The sequence below is a fragment of the Rhizoctonia solani genome, chromosome 13 (genome assembly GCF_016906535.1).
Source record: "Rhizoctonia solani chromosome 13, complete sequence".
Taxonomy (NCBI): domain Eukaryota; kingdom Fungi; phylum Basidiomycota; class Agaricomycetes; order Cantharellales; family Ceratobasidiaceae; genus Rhizoctonia; species Rhizoctonia solani.
In genome coordinates, this window is record NC_057382.1 from 944,134 (window position 1) to 964,679 (window position 20,546).

The 20,546-nt window shown below is 49.2% G+C and overlaps 5 protein-coding genes across 5 annotated transcripts; 3 read left to right on the plus strand and 2 right to left on the minus strand.

The window, feature by feature from the left end:
• Window positions 1-1,581: 1,581 nt before the first annotated feature.
• On the minus strand, window positions 1,582-6,318 carry RhiXN_07144 (L-aminoadipate-semialdehyde dehydrogenase; the record flags this gene model as incomplete). The annotated part of the gene is made up of 6 exons (XM_043326960.1): window positions 1,582-2,177; window positions 2,228-2,573; window positions 2,626-3,434; window positions 3,484-4,485; window positions 4,544-4,999; window positions 5,049-6,318. 6 exons carry the CDS (start codon window positions 6,316-6,318, stop codon window positions 1,582-1,584), a joined length of 4,479 nt encoding a protein of 1,492 aa, XP_043185432.1.
• Window positions 6,319-8,788: 2,470 nt separating this feature from the next.
• On the minus strand, window positions 8,789-11,798 carry RhiXN_07145 (short chain dehydrogenase; the record flags this gene model as incomplete). Its single annotated transcript, XM_043326961.1, has 10 exons — window positions 8,789-9,236; window positions 9,288-10,277; window positions 10,583-10,709; window positions 10,785-10,870; window positions 10,922-11,011; window positions 11,069-11,150; window positions 11,201-11,323; window positions 11,378-11,579; window positions 11,641-11,664; window positions 11,724-11,798. The coding sequence occupies 10 exons, from the start codon at window positions 11,796-11,798 to the stop codon at window positions 8,789-8,791; spliced, it is 2,247 nt and encodes a 748-aa protein (XP_043185433.1).
• A 2,076-nt stretch (window positions 11,799-13,874) lies between these two features.
• On the plus strand, window positions 13,875-14,549 carry RhiXN_07146 (hemopexin domain protein; the record flags this gene model as incomplete). The annotated part of the gene is made up of 1 exon (XM_043326962.1): window positions 13,875-14,549. The coding sequence occupies one exon, from the start codon at window positions 13,875-13,877 to the stop codon at window positions 14,547-14,549; it is 675 nt and encodes a 224-aa protein (XP_043185434.1).
• A 1,405-nt stretch (window positions 14,550-15,954) lies between these two features.
• Window positions 15,955-16,715, plus strand: RhiXN_07147 (hemopexin domain protein; the record flags this gene model as incomplete). Its single annotated transcript, XM_043326963.1, has 3 exons — window positions 15,955-16,118; window positions 16,181-16,627; window positions 16,679-16,715. The coding sequence occupies 3 exons, from the start codon at window positions 15,955-15,957 to the stop codon at window positions 16,713-16,715; spliced, it is 648 nt and encodes a 215-aa protein (XP_043185435.1).
• Window positions 16,716-17,346: 631 nt separating this feature from the next.
• Window positions 17,347-20,371, plus strand: RhiXN_07148 (uncharacterized protein; the record flags this gene model as incomplete). The annotated part of the gene is made up of 10 exons (XM_043326964.1): window positions 17,347-17,401; window positions 17,452-17,623; window positions 17,678-17,779; window positions 17,854-17,942; window positions 18,000-18,160; window positions 18,230-18,356; window positions 18,473-18,573; window positions 18,669-18,965; window positions 19,006-19,170; window positions 19,208-20,371. 10 exons carry the CDS (start codon window positions 17,347-17,349, stop codon window positions 20,369-20,371), a joined length of 2,433 nt encoding a protein of 810 aa, XP_043185436.1.
• Between the last annotated feature and the right edge of the window lie 175 nt (window positions 20,372-20,546).

The following is a 20,546-nucleotide window of genomic DNA, read 5'->3' on the forward strand; positions in this document are numbered from 1 at the left end:
GTTGGGTCACAACAGTGACACATATGCATGAGTAATGCTGCTGATGTAGCAGGGTTCTTATTTGATATAATATTTGTAAATAAACAATGCCTCTGTGTAACATATAAGGAGGGCAATCAACCATGGTAATCCCCAAGTCAATTACCTCTTGTTGCACCTACTCAATGTACAAGGACCTTAAGTCCAGTAAATACTCAGTAGCTACATAGTCCACACTGTCCAGGACACAGTCACATGACCAGTACAAGTGGTTGCATGCTGGCCCAAGCCCAAATTTGGGGGGGTAGCAGGTGTAATCATGTTACACTCCCTTGAATTATACCATTGGATTTGCCTGAATTTTCTGATATTTATAGTATTTTTTACAGACTCAATATCTTTTGTTTTCTGATCACATGATCTTGGCGCTTATTATGCCAAGATGCTGCACCAAGATGCTGTGCCAAGGGCGCTTGGGAGAAATCCATGCTTCTGTGCAGCCCACAGCATGCTTCCTTTTTCACATGTAGTCTTCTATTCACACATGCACAGACCACATGTAAATAGTTCTCTTTGACATATATACAGCAGGAAAATCACTTGGAAACCCCAAGTTGATTTTACCTTGTCTCCCATCTAAGACAGGTACTCAGTAGTCAGCCAGTAGTTTGGACCTTAAGTCCTTCACCCACCAGTAGATACTTGGGCCTTATAGCCCCTCACTGCAGAAGCACCCACTTACACTGTAGATAGTAGCCAGTAGACTGCCTTAAGCAGTATTAGATAGCCTCAGGTAGTTTTGCTTTGTTGTAGTATGGCCACAAGCACCACCCACTAGCAAGTAACCCACCTTACAGTGAGGTTACAACAAATCATGGGTTGTCAGCACAGGAATAATAGGGCTCTATGGCTTAGTGGTCAAGCTGGTTCAATTCCAGCTAGTCCTATTTTCCTCTGTTTATGACACATATTCACCTCCTTTCCCAGGCCTGCCAAGCAGCTTCCTGGAGCTTCTCAGTGCTATTACTTGAGCCCTTCATTTTTGCAACACAATTTTTGAGCAATAACCTCAGTGGTTCAATAGGGTTGATATTGGGAGAACTGGGGGGGGGGGGTGAGGTAATTACTGGTTGTAGACTTGCTGTAAGGCAGTCTACTTGGTGGTGGGATGGGCACTTAGAGCTGTATCTACTACAAGCAAGGTAGCAAAGGTAATCTAACAACTATCTAAGGTTTATACTCTGATGAAGACTCCAATGAAGACCTCATTGATGCTCCCAAAGTAGACCACAAGTCATGGATGCTCCAACATCATAATTCATATATGGGCCAACCTCACCTGAAAACATTTGAAGCTCTCTTCAAGATGCTTAACAGCCACACCTGCATTCTCAAAAAGAAATACAGAGTTGACCTGACCCAGTTGTAAAATCCCACCTATTCATGCATTTTACTTGTTTTAGTATTGTTTGCCCAATGTGGAAACTGTATCAGCAGTGCCAAAAATTACAAGGATTTTGTAATACAGTAGACACCAGCCAAGAAAGTTAGCAATTTTGATATGCAATTTCCAAGAGCTAAACACCATTCTGTAAGGTTTTCCTAGTGCCCAGTGCTTCTTCCAATTGCTATACCAGCCCCACTAAGCTCCGGTAACGGAATTCCTTTTCCTGATTCAGGGGCAGATAAGAAACCAACTCGTACAAGCCATGACAGATACATCCCCATCAAACTTTCGTCCACAGTCATATTCTCAACTGCACCAGCCGCACGCAATAGGCTTGTCGTGTTCGAATCATCGAGCTCCGCACTCTTAGTGCTCGTGGGTAAGTCGTCAAGAACAAAGTGCAGAAGAGGATACAAGGCGTTGTCTTGAGTTTCGACGACGTGTTGTTCAAGACGGGTTCGCCAAACGGGATAGTCCACTTGGTTGACTGCATATCCGTACTTAGGCAGCGTATTGAATAGGGCGTTATAACGAACGGTCGGGCGAGATGTGATATGGAGTACGGGGGCGGCAATTACACCAAGGCTCGGAGCATCGGATGAGGTGGATGGAGGAAATAGGGCGGAAAGTGCTGCACATGTTGCGACGTGGTCAACCGGAACCATATTGACAGTATTGTTCATGTCCGGTACGAGGCCGAGTTGGATACAACCCTTGACCAGGCGCCAGATAAAGTCATCGGTATTTGTGACTTCCAACTCACATTAGCACAGATACCTATCGGCAACTAGGAAAACCTACTAGCAAACTTGGAATCACCTACAACGTAACCAGGCCGTACGATACGGCAAGAAAGGCCTCTTCGTGCGGCCTCCATCAATACCTTTTCAGATACCCATTTGGTCTGTCCATAACCAGTCTGTAGTCCGGTTCGGGCACCTTCGAGATCATCTGACTCGAGTACACCCAGCCCCCCCGCAGCGATTGTCGAGTCAGACAGCCGGACATAGTGCTCGGTGTCAAGAGCGGATGTCGAGGAGACAAACGACACCATCTTCGCCTTGCCCGTAGACGCAAGTTCAATAACGGAGAGAGTAGATGAGACATTGGCTGCACGAAGTTTAGGATACGGGTATACCCAATGCACCTAGGAGTTCCATTTCAGCGAAAGCTTGCGTTCGAGAGAAGTATATGCGTACCATTGCACCGTTGTGTACGACAGCATCAGCCTCCTGAGCTACTTTATTCCAAGACGTCTCATCTAAACCAAGTTTTTCTGACTCGAGGTCGCCGGAAACGGCTTCTAATCGACCCTGGGTGACCCAATCCTCGTTCCAAATATCTCTGTCAGTCATGCTTTGCTTGAGCCTATCCGCAGCGGCTACCGCATTATTGGCGCGCACATGGCAAATGACCTTTTTGACGCGATCGGTACGCGATAGTAGGTCTCTGAGAATGAATGACCCTAAAAATCCAGTTCCACCCGTAAGGAATACGGTGACAGCACCCGACGAGAAGGTATCTGGAAGAGGAGCATATTTGTCCTTAAGTGTTGGAACCAAGATGTCTAAATCGGCTGCATAATTTACCGCCGCCGGCTCCTCGGTAATTGGGGCTTCTTTGGCCACCTGTATCTTATCCTTAGCTAGACCAAAGTCTTCGCCGCGTAGCAAGTCAATCTCGGTAGCTAGTCCGCGAATGGTAGGTTTGTCGAACACCAGGCCGAGAGGAGCCGGTACAACAAACTGTTTGCGGATTTCGAAGACTAGACGAGTGGCTAGGATAGAGTGTCCGCCAATATCAAAGAAATTTTCTTCGAGAGGAATAGAACTAGGTGCGCTTGGGAGGAGGCTTTTCCAAATGGATTGTAGCTTCGCTTCGGTAGGAGATAACTTGTTTTTGCCTGTACTTCGAGTAGCTGCAGCCTCGACGGTATCAGGGAAAGGCAGAGCAGGCTTGTCGATTTTTCCATTGGGATTTAGTGGCATTTTGTTGAGGGGAACGAACACTATATATATTCGATAAGCGGCATTTTGTAACCACTTCACAGCACTTACAAGAGGGGATGCTGTAACTTGGCAATTTCTTCTTCAGATGTTCTCGGATATTCTTGATGAGTCGGTTGTAGACCTTGAATCCACGAGACAAACCCTTCCCAGCGCTATCCTCCTCTTCCCCAGCAGAGCTCATGAAATCGTCCACGCCTTGTCCAGTAGCGGGCACAAAGTAGCTGACCAGCACCTTTTCTTCGTTTTTGTCTCGTCGTACTAATGTAACGTTCTCCCGGACATAGGGGTGTTGGCTCAAGTGAGTATCAATCTCGCCGAGCTCAATTCGGAATCCTCTAATCTTGACTTGGTCGTCTGCTCGGCCCGTACATTCAACGCGCCCATCGGCATCGTACCGTCCAAGGTCCCCCGTTCGGTACATTCTATCCCGAATCCCTTTCCAGAACCTAGCTTCGGGGCCCGTGGCCTTTCCGTTGCGGGGCTGCTTGATCGTATCCTCCCGGGGTGGCTGTCCGACTCCAAACCAATTATCGACAAACTTTTCTGCCGTCGCTGCAGGGTCAAGGTATCCTTCTGCTAGCCCTCCTGAACGGACGTAGATTTCGCCAATTTCGCCAACAGCACAAGGGATGTTTCGGTCGTTCCGGTTGACAACGAGCAATTGGACATCGATCATGCCCTCTCCTGCCGGCATAATATCCTTCTGGCTCGCGAGAAAAGCACTATCATCGTTGACGCTTGGAATCGCAAAATAGGAAACTGCACGCTGTGTTTCTGTGGTCCCGTACATGTTGATGATTCGTACATTAGCTGCGAGGGATTGGAGCCTGAGGCAGTCACGTTTAGTGAGGATGTCCCCGACGAAGAATGCGTTCTTGAGTGACGGAATTTGGCGGGTTGCTTGTGCAGAGAGAAGCTGGCCCATGGCAGGTGTGAGATGTGTTACTGTTACATTACTATCGGCCATCCACTCGGCGAGGCGACCTGGGGTACCAATGTCGTCGGCGGTCGGAACATGAAGCTGGGCCCCAAAGAAGAGAGGCGTAAACACTGTCGTGGCAAGATCAATCATTACATGCAGCGTGCGGTAGCTTACGATTTCACTTACTATCGCGTTGAATCGGGTCGTGTGCAATACCACTTAGCATGGTGAATACGCTCTCTTCGGAAAGCCCAAATCTTTCACCCATCCAGGGGAAGAAATGAGTCAGACTGTAATGTCTTCCTTTCACGCCCTTGGGAATACCAGTGCTACCGCTGGTGAAACTCAAGGTACCAACGCTATCGGGACCCAGAACGACGTTAGGATCAGTATCTGCCAGGTGTTTAGACGACCCCAAAACATCGGTGGGCTCTGCCTCATGAGCGTCACCCCCTGCAATTTCCGGCTTGCCATCTTGCTGTAAAAACTCCAAGGCTGGTACCTCTACTCGAATGGCGAGTTCGTCCGTAATAAAGTCCCTAACGGTCGAATGAATCGCCCCTGCTCCTTTCAATACAATGAGTCCACGAGGTCGTGCAACCTTGAGATAGACGGTTTGTCGAGTAGGAGGGTATGCAGGATCTAATGAGTTATAAATAAAAGTCCTCATTCAAGGCAAGAGAATACAAACCAATTACCGAGAAAGTGGCACCCGCCTTGAGAATGGCCATGACGGCCACTACCATCTCAACGCTACGATACGCATATACCATTACTACTTCTTCTCTTTGCACCCCGCCCTTGATCAAATGGTGTGCCAGAATATTGCTAGCTCGTAGTATATCCGCATAAGTATACACTTGGGTCTGTTGAGGTTTTCCGAACTCGGGGGAAGGTATGCTTTGAACGACGCAGGTACGATCGGGGTGTTTGCGAGCGTTGGAGGAAAACACGTCCGTGATAGCGCCTTTCCAGTCGCACCAATTAAGGTCTGCCGTTGGATCAGGCAAAGAGCGTCGCTGAGACGGTGTGACAAGTGGGACGGAGCCAATAGGACGGAGTGGGTCCGCAGACACTGCTTTCAAAAGCGCGGAGAGTTGGTCAAATAGTGAATTTATTCTTGCTGATGCAAACAAAAGCGAGTTGTACGAGATTCGCAAACCAAGCTGAGGAACAAGGGGAGCACGCGACGAGATCGGCGGCCGTGTGACAAAAACGGTAAGGTCGGAGGTCAAATCGGTAGAGCGTAAGAAAGCGCCCTGCGGAGCATCGGTCTCGTCAAAAAATCGTACTCGGAAAATAGGAGCATTGGGCGAGCTATCCGAATCTCGGCCTTTTAGTAATTCTTGGACTAAAACGTCAAAAGGTACGATATCTGCCTCGGCAACTTTTTCGACTGCTTGAATTCGCCGTACGATCGCCCAGAAAGGATCTGTAGGTTCGATGGTAGCTCGAAGGAAGAGAGGATCTGGTGCAGTTGCGGACGACGAGCCAATGATGATGTCAGTGTCGCCAGTATAGCGATGTAATAAGACTAAAAAGGCAGAAAGCAGTAGCTGGAAAGGAGTAGGGCGCTCCTGGGAATCAGAGTCAGAATCTCCGTTCTGTGAGACCTCTGGGTCATCTTCATATATGGCGAGCTTCAAGAGGCCGAGAGATGTGTCGTCTGTGAGTTGATAGGTTTGTACCGCTTCGACAAGTCGGTTAGTGGGCGGCCTTGGATAATCTGTAGGCAAAGCAATAGCAGGCAAGTTTTGGAGTCGCCCGACTACTCGTGCTAATCTGGAAGGATCCACCTGCGCGGACATTCTCGCGATGGTCGTTTGTACCAAATTAACCTGATGGGAGTCATCCCCAGAAATGATCTTCGAAGCAAGTCCGAAGCGCCGAAGCGCCGGGCGCTCGAGTAGAGAGGTGACAAATTCCAAAATATACCACTCGGGGCTATCGCCACAACTCATGAACCTACGGTTCTCTAGAAGCGTCAAAACAATATCCCGGAATTATCATGATAGTTCTTATATAAATTTATTCCCACTGGCACCAAATTGTCTGTAAATTCACTTATCAATTTGTAATATTTATGCATAATTGTTGGCGTGACAGCTAATAGGTCGTTCCGAATGTTTGGAGACTCCTTCTCAGATGTTGAGCTGAGCATATGCCCATTGGTTGAATTAGAAGTCTCATTGTATTGATGGAAATGAATATGTACATAGACTGAAAGTGATTCGACTGGGTATAATGTTTCAATGCGCCCAAACCTAGCATGACTGGGCATAGCCGCTTCCGGGCCTTGGGTGGTATCCCGTGGCGTGTGACGATATTATTCTGGATCCTAGTGTCGCGCAAAATGGGGAATTTATTGGCGCTGTCGTTAGATTGCCGTGAGCCGAGAGTCAAGAAAGCTGTTGCATGGGTCCGATTAGCACGATCCTGAGTGAAAGCCCGCCGTAAGACCAGAGTGTGTATATCCAAATGTGAGTCCGGTTCCAGAAATTCTCCCAAGGTGTCGTGCTCATATACAGCGCCACAGATCTTGCACGATGCGTTCTTCTCTTAATATGCCCAGATCACGAGTGTACATATGGACGCCTGAGTGGCTATCAGTCATGCTTTCAGTCATAGAGAAATACGACGCTGAAGCATTCGAAATATGGCCCATACTCGGATATGAAGGACGAAAGAAGAGGGAGGATACCCCGGGCAAGACGATGAAGTAGGATTCGGACCAATTGAAAAACCGAGTGACAGATTTTCAGCTGACCCCGGGTCAGGGGCAAGCTGTCGTAAAAAGACACTCAGCTTCTGTTTCTGGTATAGTGACCTCTTTTTGGTCTCTGGTCCCCAAAGTTTTGTTTAAATGGCGCATACACAACGTCCTGTGCTCGAAATAGCGATTGACTTGTTGGCAAGAAAGCTATCTGTATGATTGCTCTCGTCGTCTCCGCTTCACGCCTCGATCTACAATGTCCACCGTTCCCAAAGTTTATTTGTTTAGTTGCTGCAGGCCAAGTAGGTACCGCATTCAAACTTGCGCAATTGGTCGAATACGCTATTCAATAAGCATGGCCTGAGTACGGCCCCTGGGGAACTTCAGCCCGACCCATAGAAAGACTGACCGTCCGACGCAACGGGTGTGTCCGATTTGAATAGGCATGTCGCTTATGCCTGGTATATAATTCACGAACCTCCATCCGAATTCTTATAAAAGATGTTGGAATCTGACGGTACGGACTAGGTTAAAGAGATCAACCTTGACCGTTACATGCAACATCATTTCCAATTTCATAATCACGGGCGAGTTATGTGGCCTTCTTGAGGTCACCACACCCTAAAGGGGCTGCAGCATCCTGGCGGAACCATTGGCTCCAATGGCTCTATACGAATCACTTGTCTATGCCTGGACCACAACTAGGTCACTATTTGTATACATTTTCTTTCTCTCGCTTGGCGCGTACCTGTTCGTTTTATACCGGCTGTACTCTATTCTTTGCGTCCCTTATGATTCGAAGCCCCAAAAATACGCAGGTCGATCTAATAGGAGCTTGGCTGTATTTCTTGGATCTGGTGGGTCTAATGCAACGTGAACAGGAAAACCATTTGCCGATAATCATCCTTAGGCGGGCATACTACCGAAGCACTCGCTCTGGTCTCGTCTCTTAACTTTGATAAATACTCGCCAAGGACGTACATTATTAGTGAAGGTGACACTCTGAGCGCCAAGAAGGCTATTGCTTTGGAACTCTTAAAAAAGGTGTGCGCCAGAACATAATTGATCGAATAAATGATTTTACACTACCCACAGCCCGGGAATTCAAATTACCGAATACTGACTATGCCACGCGCGAGACGAGTCCATCAGAGCCTAGCTTCGACCCCATTTACCGCCCTCCGTTCATTAGCATGGACTTTCCAATCAATGGCTCTTCCCGCCATCCTTTCAAAAAAGGGATTTGCTGACGTGTTATTGATCAATGGACCAGGAACATGTGTGGCATTGGTATTAGTTGCCTACTTCAATCGAGCAAGTTCGACCATCCCATAAATGCAAAATTACTGATTCTCGTTGTCAGTTTTGGTGGCTAGAGTCTCCGCGCGTGATGTACGTGGAGTCGTTCGCCCGTGTCAGCAGTTTGAGCCTCTCAGGAAAGCTTGTGAAGCCGTTAGCCGATAGGTAAGAGTTGTGGTCTTGAACTCGGTTCTTGTTTGCTGAGATGTCTTACAGGTTTCTTGTTCAATGGCCAGACCTTGTTCGGAGCGATGGTCTAGGGACTCCACAATATCGAGGTTGGTTGGTGTAACAGGGTATAAACGGCGCAATTATTTGAAACCAAACTAAAATCACCCTAAATAATCAAAGCGTACTCTACAAGGCGCCAGTGCTACAGTCTGTTAGGTGACAAAATAAGCATACACCAAAATGAGGCCCTAAGGGGACCAGGTCCCCTTCAGCAGCCTCCTAGCTACCGAGTATCCAACCACTTTTTCCTTGGGATCCCACAAACCCCTGCGGACCCAGACATCGGCCCACCACCTCCCAGAGCACAATAGCCATCCCCACGCCCAGCATCTTGTGACCCAGATATTTCCTCCCGATAGAGGTTCAATAACGGTTTTTTCCACGAGAAGTGCAAAGGGTTGAGAGAGGAAAAAGAACAAGGTCGAACGGTCCAAGAAAGACGGGTGATGATGGGTATCGGAGATCGGGAGGCGATACATGAGAAAAAGGTGCAGGGTAGCAGAAAGAGCGAAAATTAAAATAGCGCGTAATGTCTTGCGCAAATGAGAAGGCAGAGGTGCGTGAATCTTTTCGAGACCATGAATGATCCCGAGCGAAAGTCGGTCGAATACACGACGAAACAGAGAATGCCAACGACTATTTTCAGATCAATTAGTACTTCTTCGTAGCCATCAACTAGAACCTTACCGGGTCCAAAAATCAGCTAAGGACACCGCTGAGAACGGTGCATCAAACATGGGTGGCCATGCTTCGACTGGAGCACCGCATGCAACTGCGAATATAGCCACCATTGTGGCTGGGAAAGAAATGCTCAAAGCTGTGCCCGCGCAGACGGAGAAAGCAAAAGTGAGTTGCTCGAATATGTTGAGGCCGCCATCGGTGATAGGATGTGGTAGCCGGTTATCCCATATCCGAGATTTGTTGAGTGTATCTAAAGCATCATAAATAAGATATTGCTTGAATAAGGACCAGCTCGCCGATGCAAGGAATACTAGGCGTGAGGTTTTCGGGGATGGCATTCGACGTTTGGTCGACGGGACAATCCAATCCCAAGTCGTATTTTTAAAAATGCTAGTTCCGCGCAATGACAGCAAGTAGTCTATGGAGTATCCCAAGCGCCCAAAAAAGGATGTTGGCAACGGTAGAACTTTGCCATCGACAACCCACCTCGGCGGAGTATGAACGCCGACGAGAAGGTCTACTATGCACGTGTCAATCACTCGCATAATTCCATAGAGTCCAACAACGGCCAGCCCTATATCTACTCCTCTAGTAGGAGTCTCATAGGGATAAAACGCGTAAAGATAAAATATATACCCAGCAGGGATACCGAGTACGATTCGGACGAGAGTAAAAGCTCGTGGATGAGATGTGATTGTGAGGGTATAAAGTGCAGCAAGAAGAAAATGGATACCAATCGTCAGATGAATATTAGCCTCTGGAGGAACAAGTAGTCCTGGTATAAAATCCCCTAGCCGGAGGTCTATCCCCATGTTGACGTGGTAGAGAGAAAGTGTAGTATGCAGAGGCACGGTCACGGTCACGTGTACGAGCGGTTTGCCTTGTTTGCATGTAGCTCCTGTTCTCCGCAATAGAAGTGTATTCAAAAAAATCACGGTCACGTGTGTGGCGCTGAAGGCTATACTTCGTCCCTTGATTCGAATGATGGCCTCTGATCTGATTGTCGGCCTTGAGCCCGGCACGGACAAAACCACCCGTGGATGGCTCGGGTTTGGTCAATTGACTTAGTTAAGCAGCATGAAGCCCGCTTCCGACGGGACCCTCCAATTTGATGGAATTTGTGCCATATAGTCTTATCTTCAAGTAGTAGAACCAGGTCGTTTATAACGGGCGTGAACCCCATTTTTTTTGTCCAGACTTTGCTTCAAGTACTTCAAATTCCCCAGTTTCATAATACACTGATATTCATTTTGTTTCTAACATACAAGATATACGGAGGTAAGGCCTACTATTGGCCTTACTGAGTAGCTCTATAGTTGAGTGTAGCACTCGCCTGGTTGACAGGCAACACATATACCTGGGCCAGATTGACATGTGGTGGTCGTGCGGCTGCCCAAACAATCTCTTCGGCAATATCTTCAGCCACCACTGGTACAAACAAAACGAAAGATTGCGCAATATTGAGTGATCCCAAATTTTGAGATATGCGTCTCGAATACTCACAAGGTTGTAATCCTGCATATACTTTGTCTGCTGCGGTCTTGTCTCCGCGATAGCGAGTGACAGAGAAGTCAGTCTCAACCATTCCACTGGAATATGTAGCATTAGTTCGGTTCAAGGAGTAGCTGGTATTAGCATACGGTTGAATTTCAGTCACACGAATAGGAGTATCGACAAGTTCACGCATCAACGAACCAGTAAATGCACTGACGGCATGCTTCGTAGCGCAACTATTAATCCGATGATCATGAGTGCCTAAATTCCGATAAATAGATACGCGGACCTACTAGATTGAACCTCCAACGTAAGGTTCCCTTCCGGCCACAGATCCAATGTTAATAAAGTGTCCCTTCTTGCGCTCCTTGAAATCTGAGATAACTTGTTCCAGGCCCTGGTCATGGTCGGAGAATCTGACTCACCTTTGATGAGTGCTTGGGTGACCGAGATCAAACCCAAGACATTCGTTGCAAACATAGCCTCAATGTCATTGGGATTGATGTCTCCGACTCTCTCCACACCAAGTACGAACCCAGCATTATTGACTATTGATTTTTGCCCTTAAGTCATTTGTTTTCGCGAATATGAAATACTCTTACCAAGGATGTCAACGTCCCGTAACTCTTGGGGCACGTCGTTCCAGAGATTTGCGACCGCATTCTTATCGCTCACATCAAGCTTGATCGCGGCAAATTTTCCTCCGGTTTGAATCCCTGATTCCTTGTAAGCTGTTTCACATGCAGCTTTAACCTTGGCTAAGACTTCGGTTCGACGTGCAGCAAGAATGACGTTGGACCCAGCCTTGTAGATTGGATATGAATGCGCACTTAAACTAGTTGATATCGATACCGCATCTTCTTACCTTTGCGAATAGTATTGCGGTTGCCTTTCAAGTAACAACATTAGTTTAGTTTTGGTTATATGGATCTTCACTAAAATAATCACCTCGCCAATTCCTCCGGAAGCACCTGTAATAAGGACTGTTTTGTTCTGAAGCCTAGAAGCGTTAAAAACCGACATGTTGCGAGAGTGCGTGAGGTATTGGGTTGTGGGCACGATACGAGAGATGGAATGCGATACTAGACGTCTAAGCATCCTCGCGAACGTCGCATGGCATCACGTGGTCTAAATCACCGATTCAAACTTCAAATTGTATGCTTCCCATCACCAGTTAATAATATAATCTGTATCCAGAAATTCTTGTGATGTAGTTCGCATCCACAGATTCCTGTACTTACAAGTGCCGAGAGCTGATATGTTGCGAATGAGCTTGCAATCAAGGATTTCCTGTAATTTGGGCAAAATACTAAGTTCAATGTTCATTGGGGAATCAAAAGGATTATTCACTACGTTATCCCTTTCATTTCACAAAATTGCTATCAAGATTCGCCTGACATAGTTCCGGATCCGTGACGAGCCACCAATAACCGTAGCCACGGTATTCATAGTCTTCGGGAAAGGGCTATCGACGTTGTTCATTATGGGATCAGGAAGCATTACTCATTTAGCAGAAATCTCGCAAAATCTCTGGCGGCAGCCCAAGTGTCCGGAGATCCTGGATCGGTGCTCTTGTTTATCCAGAGCGAATAATTATGCCGCTGCGGTACGCATTGAACCAAGCCAGCTGACCGCTATCTTATGGCATGCATTTTACCTCTGAGGCTATTGCCCTAATTATTCAGCCGATGAACAAATACCCCGTAATCAACACTGGTCAAACGCATCAGGGAAAAGGAGCCATCTAATGCTGGCTAATCTAAGTCAGAATCAGCATACTAATAGGCCGTACGACTAAAGCAAGCGCCACAATCCAGTTGAACGCTACTTTAGCTTTGTATACTGATTCTGAAGTAGGTTAATTGGCATTGGATAGCCCCTTTTCTCTGGTTCGGGTTTCCAGAGCTTAGGTATTCTCCGAATCCACTACTTCACTGTTCACTTTCGGATCTCAGGTCCAGTGCTACCTGGGGTACACGCAGATGACACTGCGCAGACTTAGTAGGGGAGCCCGAGACCGCATCAATGGTAGTCAATCCACATACAAACATTCTGATCTCCGTCGAGAATTACGAATAGTTTTCGCACCACGGCTGGCTGACATCCAATTAAGGACCTTGAAGGCAAACGTGCGTGTATTTGTGCACTCTTCCGCGGCTCAGACGAACCATTCTTATGCGTACCTTGTACTCACAGTGAATGAGCCATGTACCATATTTCATCATCTGCGATGAAACGCTGGTCGTGTTATGAGTCCCCGGACAGTTTTATATCCTATGCCAGTGAGGAATTAAAACGTCATCAAGTACGTGGGATAAAGGTACGTAATTTAGGTCGCAAGGAGCGTGATTAATTTCTGGTAACTTGTAATGATTTACAATGATTATGACCTTTGGAAGACTCGATTATTATGGATATTGGCTCCACGTTGGTCAGACATGAGAACGAAGGAACTGGAAGTTCCCCAAAACCTCACATTTCTGTTCTGGACTGAGATACTTGTAATATCCAAGTGTGATGGCGTGGACACGAGAGTACGTTCAGTTTCACGCACACCCAAATATATGCAACTGCCTTACGGTCAGTGGAGGTTCTGTCTACTAATATAGTAACTTCTAGAATGTTACAAAGACGTGATTTATATGCTTCTCATGATGTGGTTCGCATACTGATCCAGCGATGTTGCTGTCAGCTGAGGTGCATACAAGCACCCCAAATGTCAACCACGACCACGAGGGTCTTGGGAGTGGGCGATGGAGTTGAGTAAACGTGTCTGAGAACGTGAAGATATGGCATCATCGCTTATTCTGAATGGCTAGAGAAAGCTAATGTCACTGAGTTCACGCCATACGTTTGCGGCCATGAGCAGACATGTCGCCATATTACGTGCCGATATAGTTAATCGATAGCGCCGACACTCCACCAACCTATAGAGACATAATGTATAAATACTCGGACTGTAGACGCAAAGATGACCCATCACTCACTGAATCCCCTCCTACCTTGAGTTTACCCCATACAATTTACTTTTTACCAAAGTTCGTTTTCATTTTCTTAATATAAAGGAACTAGCTGCTTATTTCTTCCTCTTTCACAGATATGGTCGGACGCGCTGCTCTCAATATCCCCGGAACCGACGAGACCTACTGGTTCAAGGGCGACAAGTACGTTAGATACAAGTGGACCCCCGGTACGACGACCGACTCAGTCACGTACGGTCCCACCGAGTTCGTGAAAGAGTGGGAGTCCCTGAAGGAGAGTGGCTTCAAGCATATTGATGCCATCCTCCCGGTTCCCGGCCATGACCGCCGTGCCTACTTCTTCAGCGGCGACAAGTACGCGCGCATAGAATATGTCGTAGGCGCGCCAGGTGACAAGATCTTGGTGGAGTTCGCCCCGATCAAGGGTAACTGGCTTTCTCTCGACAAGGCTGGGTTTTCGACGGTCGATGGGGCCCTGCAGGTCCCTGGGAAGACTGATGAGGCCTACATTTTCAGCGGCAAACAATACGTGCGCATCAAGTTTACAGAGGGGCAGATCAACGACGAGCTCCTGGACGGACCTAAGGATATCACAACTGGCTGGAGCGCGACCAAGTTTGATACGATCGATACAATCATCCCAAGGCCCGGGAACAACCAGAACGCATATTTATTCTCAGGCAACAAATACGTCCAGATCAAGGTCAATGTCGGGGGGTATGACGAGCTTATCAGCGATCACCGTGAAGTCGCGCCCTACTGGCCTGGACTGCACAAGGCCGGATTTTACTAAGTACGTTAAATCTCTCTTGGTAAAATAGGGTGACATTTAATCATTTTTGCTCTACCTAGAAGTGCCAGAGTATCGGTGGCGACTTGAATAGCTTTTGCATAAACTGTAATGGCGATTGAAATGAAATGAACCCATTTAACTTGTTGGAGTGGACGTGAATCAGGGTGTAATACTTGCGCATCTAAGAACGTATCTGATCACTACCAAAGGGATTGAATTGTTCCTTGATGGTATCGATTACTCGTGTGTTCGGCCGATACGAAACCGTGCCTTTCGGTCTTTGATCCAAGCGACTTGGGACGAATTATCACAATTCCATCACCTATGTGTCCCAAACTGACCACACACAACACAATGATAACTCGTCATCGGGTGTGCCGAGCGACTTGCATAAAACCTCGATTAAAACCCGATCCAAGGTATCGTAATTTACAGTATGGGAACCTCCCGGAATGGCCAAGGCCTGGAACACGTATCTATACGATGAGGGTTCAGATAAAGCGCTGTTTGCCCCAAAGAGCCCTCCCTATACGACTGAATTCACTACGGTGGAGTTAAGATCCAGCCGAGGATCGATATGGGACAATCGAGACCTGGCATCAGATATAGTACATAGCCATGCGCATGGAGCTCAAGGCCGCGAATAGAAGCCCAAAATCGCTTGATGGGGTGATCATAATTGGAAACGACGACGTGATTAATTGAACCTTGGGTTAAAGCGAGGTGTGCTCATGCGCTTTTGTGATCGTAAGCAGCCGATTGACGTCGGCTGGAAATCTAAAATAAAGCGGAATCGAGAACTACCGAGGCCGCCCGTTCAATATAACGAAGATGAATCCAGCGATGAGATGAGATCAGTCGATCCTCTGGATATGTCAAGCTGCTGTGCGGCCGCAATGAATCATCGGTTTTGAGAGTGGAAGAACTTACGGACTCTTCTCTTCCCCCGATTTTCGAGGTGGTGAATACACCAAAATGCCGCTCAGTCTGGACGCCGCGGCAAGATCCGAGACGGATGGAGTGGCCAGCCTGTGTGCATATATCCCCCCAAAACCATGTTGGTGGGAGTGACCACGGAGAATCCCTAAGTCGCTCGTAAGAAGTTGGGCTGCCGAGACAGGTATACGCCCCACTCTAGACGTAAGATCTCCCAAAAATAATCGGATAGTCCAAGTAAGGATAGATGACGGGTGGGTAGGATGGCAGATGGATATGATATCATTCCGTGGTAGGGATTGCGCTAGTCCTCGTTGCAAACTCCACCTGGGTGGGCAAAAGTATAAAGACGAAGGGATCATGGCCCCATCCCTCCATACTACTTTCACACCAACGCAATCTAAATTATCCCAAAAGTAAGTCCCGCAATTCCTCAACAAACCATCTTCTGATCGCCCAATGCGCACAGATGTCCGGAGTCGCAGCCCTAAACATTGCCAAAAGCAACGAGACCTACTTCTTCCAAGGAGACCGATACGTCAAATTCAAATGGACACCAGGCACGACCGATGACGAAATCACCTACGGCCCGACCGAGTTTGCGAAAGAATGGGCGTCGTTGAAGGAGGCCGGGTTCGGCTGGGTGGACGCGATCCTGCCTATTCCGGACACGACCACCGCGCGTACTTTTTCAGCGGCGACAAGTACGCACGGATCGAGTACGTCCCTGGTGCGCCGGGTGACAAGATTTTGGGTGGAGTTCGCCCGATCAAGGGTAACTGGCTGTCGCTCGACAAGGCTGGGTTCACCGAGGTCACTGCTGCGTTGCCTGTGCCTGGACGGAGCAACGAGGCGTACATTTTCAGTGGACAGCAGTATTGTCGCATCAAATACACCGAGGGGAAGATCGACGACGAGCTGCTCGATGGGCCGAAGCCTATCTCGGTTGGCTGGAGCAAGGTCGGATTCACGGATTTCGATACGATTTTTGCTCGACCTGGTTCCGAAAACGGGGCCTATGTGTTTAGCGGAAGCGAATATTCTCAGATCAAAGTTAATGTCGGAGGATATGACGAAATTGTTAGCGATAAGCGTGAGATTGACCAGTACTGGCCGGCACTAGTCAGGCTGGGTTCTACTGAGTGAGTGTAATTGCGTCGAGAAGATAGAGTTATCGCTAATGTTCCGTTCAGGCAATGGGACCAAATGTGGTTGCATAGTTCTGTATGATGAAATAGAAGAAATACAAACAAAATGAAATATCTAGTAATAGCCCGGTTGTGGTTACGTCCGGTCGGAAGATAGTTCCATTGAGGATGACGTCATATGGATGTGGGTCGTGGTGCTGAGTAGCCACTGACAATTCAGAGCTGGCACGAGCATAGATATATTGGTATCAATTCAAAAGCCACTATGGATTACAATGAGTCCATATGACGAATCAATTTTTTAAATCCAATCGTCGATCTCACGTGCGAGCCACTGATGTTCCACGTGCCGAGTGTTGGTCAAACCGACTCTATCCGGTTGTTACCTGCTTTATGTCCGTGGGAAGCGCCCCAGTATATGTCGAGACTATCCGCGGCCGAGTGTATTATAGGAAAGCATGACAAGGGCTGACTCGTTAATATCGCTTGAGGCTAGCGCCTGGTACGGATGGTTAGCGGGTGATTGCCGGAGAGGATCGATGAATGGACGGACAGGAAGATAGGCTCATGTGAAGATTCGAAGCTCAATCGAGCTCGAGATGCCTGTTATGGAAGTTGCATGTGGACATGTAGTTCTCGGTGCTCGGCCCATGCGGGGACACGTCGGTTCTATCTTGTAGTCTCTCTCGACAACGACAAGCCAGGGCACTGGGATGAGACTCGACACTAGCTTTCTCGTTGGCGTCTGGCTCGAGGCATTGGTCTATGGTTAGTCTATAGTTCCTGGATAATCGACCCTGTACTGATCTTCGTTCCAGGTGTCTATGTTGCCGCATTCGCTGTCTGTCTGCGTCTCTTCCGCACCCATGCTCCTGTTGTCGGCCGTGCCCTGCCCATATGGCTCGGTGCTCTCTTTGTGCTAGCGACGGCCCACTGTGCACTCTCGCTCAGTGCCATGCTCGATGCGTTTGTGCGAGTGATCTACACTGGGTGAGCGCACTCTCATTTCTGCCTACGTTCGCTGACTTGGCTTTGGATTTACAGCCCCGTTGCCTCTCCCCCGGCTCCCACATTCTCTCCTGCCCCAAGCGGTGTTCCTCGGCCTCCCCCACAGCAAATGCCATATCAATACCGTGATGCCACCCGGTACATTGGCAACAGGGCGCTCCCAACAAACCTAGCTGGTCTGGGTGTCTACGCTGGGATCGTCTTGCTTTCAGACCTATGCTCTTGTATCGCCTCCTCGTCAAGTACCGCTACCGATTCATTTGGGTCGTCGGTCCAACACTCTTGACCATTGGCTCCTTTGGTAAGCCCCAAATTGCTGAATTCATCCGAATCCACCACTGAATACAATAATCCCCAGTCATCTCGATCATCATCGTTGTAAAATACGCCCATATTGATCTGACCGTCAATTACGAGACGCTGCAGAAGCAACTCGACGCTCTCAACCTGTGGGTCCCACCCGTATACGCCATTTCCTTTCTCGCAAATCTTTCGATAACGGCACTCATGATGGTCAAGGTATGTCGGAAGCCCAAGGAACATCAGTCATTTTTAATTGATCGTCCCTCTCGGCACGGGATGAAAAAGACTTCATTTGGAGCGCCCAGATTAAATAACAATTCTCTCCCGGCCTTTGCTACCCGCCGAAGACACACCCACCGCACGACGCTCAGCGCTGATGATGGCTACGTATTCGACATTGACGAGCGCACCGGTCCGGTCCCCCGACCCCGACCCCCGTGAGGCCCAGAACCATGTCGTGTATGTTGGGTATCCCACTTTGGAATTGCTTATGCACCTTTAGCTAATATGCCGCTTTGCTTTGTTCAGCCCGATGGGCTCTCTTCGCGGGACTCGTCGAATCCGGTGCATTGGCTCCGGTGTTCATGTTGGCCGCATTGATTCTGTACGTCGCCCAGGATGCACAAGAGGTACGCCTCCTTCCCATTCCCCAAAGCATTCATTTCATATCGATATCGAATGCGGCACGATAAGCCAACTGACACTTATCTGAAAACACACGCAGACGCTTCTCGTTCCGATGCTGGCACCCCTCGCCGCACTCATCCCCACGCTCCAGATTATCCAGCTCCAGCTCGGACTGGACAGCGATGCCCGGAACCGGCCCGTCTCCAAGGCGTGGTCCGAGTTTGACGAGCACGGCTCGGGACAGGGGAGGAGTCCGTATTTAGTCCCTGCCCCCCGGTACCATGATAGTTCCTCGGACGAAGACGAGGAGGAGGGAGTGGTGGATGGTGCCGCTGGGGAGAGGCTGGGTTGGCTCGGGGAGGGGAAAAGTCCCGACGGCCCAATTCGGGATCGGGTGATGGGCCGGTCAGTCCGACTGCGGCCAAGCGGTTTAGCGCGAGGAATATGTGGGCTTGGCGGGGCGTACGTCTGGCTCTGGTTCTGGTTCTGGTTCTGGCTCTGGGTCCGGTTCGGGTTCGGGTTTTGGATCTGGATCTGGATCTGGACGGGGCTCGCATGCGCACTCTAATTCTCAATCGAGCGGACGGACCGAGCCATTTGTGATGCTCCAGATGAGAGAGCTGACCGGATCGGGAGAGGGCGGCTGGGGAGAACGAAGCCAAGGCTCGTAATGCGGATGGAGACGAGGACGTTTGGGAACGTATCAAGCTGGACGACTCTAAACCTTTCATCCCCGAACCAAACCCAGTCCCTGCCCCGGTTCCTGTCCCTGCCCCCGCCCCCGCCCCGGCTCCCGCAAAACGCAGGAGCACGCTCCGAAAAAACAGCATTTCCAAAGACATGATCTCCAAACCCGTCCCGATCGCTGCCGACTTTCCCCCCACGACTGCCAACCTGCCGAGCACGACCATTGTCCCCGCCCTTCCGAACTTTACCATCAACGCCGAAACGGGCGTCACGGCCCAGAGTGGCGGCGGCGGCGGAGGCGGGGGTAACGCTATTGCGAGAAACTCCTCTACGGGGCCGGAGCACAAGTATCATTACCGCGTTCGCCCGCGCGAAAAGACTGCGAGTCCGCTGGCTGCGTATCTGAGCGCCCAGGCGCTCGCGCAGAGCACGTCCCAAGTGGACGAGCGAGAGAGGCTGTATCACCATCACCATCACCATCAGTCGCCACATCTTCTTCACCATCAGGCGCCACCATCTTCGTCCGGGCATCAACAGCCCGCATCGTCGACTAGCCATTTAATGTCCCTTCCTTCGACGACTCCCACGTCTCCGGCCTCGGGCTTCACTTCCCTGAACCCCCATTCGGCAAGTCGGAATCCGTTTAGATACGACGGCCAGTCCGAGTCGTATCATCCGCAATCGATGCACAAGCCTTCCTATTCGGACGTTCGGCGCGGAGAACCGGGTGCAAGTGGAAGTTTGGGCACAAGCGCAGGTGCAGACACAACCGGCGGGATCGGGATCGGGCTCGAAGGTCCGCGCCGCGCTCCCCTGACCGTTCCCTTCCCGACAAGCGAGCCCGAGACGACGTTGCCGCGATGGACGCCCATGCCAGGTGCCCCGCGCATCGTCGGCCTCGATACGTTCTTCCCGCCTGGCCGTCCCGGGCGACACGGAGATGTCGTGGATGTCGAGCGCGACGTCTCGCCTGCGCCTGGCCTCAAACGGGACTATACGCTTGCGAGGGAAGAAGTGTTGAGGCGGATGCAAATGGATAAAGGTGCGATGTCGGATGATGAGAGTGTGTATAGCACGCAGTTGTTGGCGAATGTGGGTGTTAGGAGAGGGTAGGCGATTTTTGAATTTTTTACGGACTGTAGTTGCATTGTATTGCTTTTTTGAGCTGTTGTTAGAACCCTGCCTTGAGATTTGGTTTGTGATGCCCAATTTCGAGGTACGGTTGCATGTATGTATAAGTAGAAGGCAATGTGCACACCCACAAATATACTGTATTACGCTGATTTGT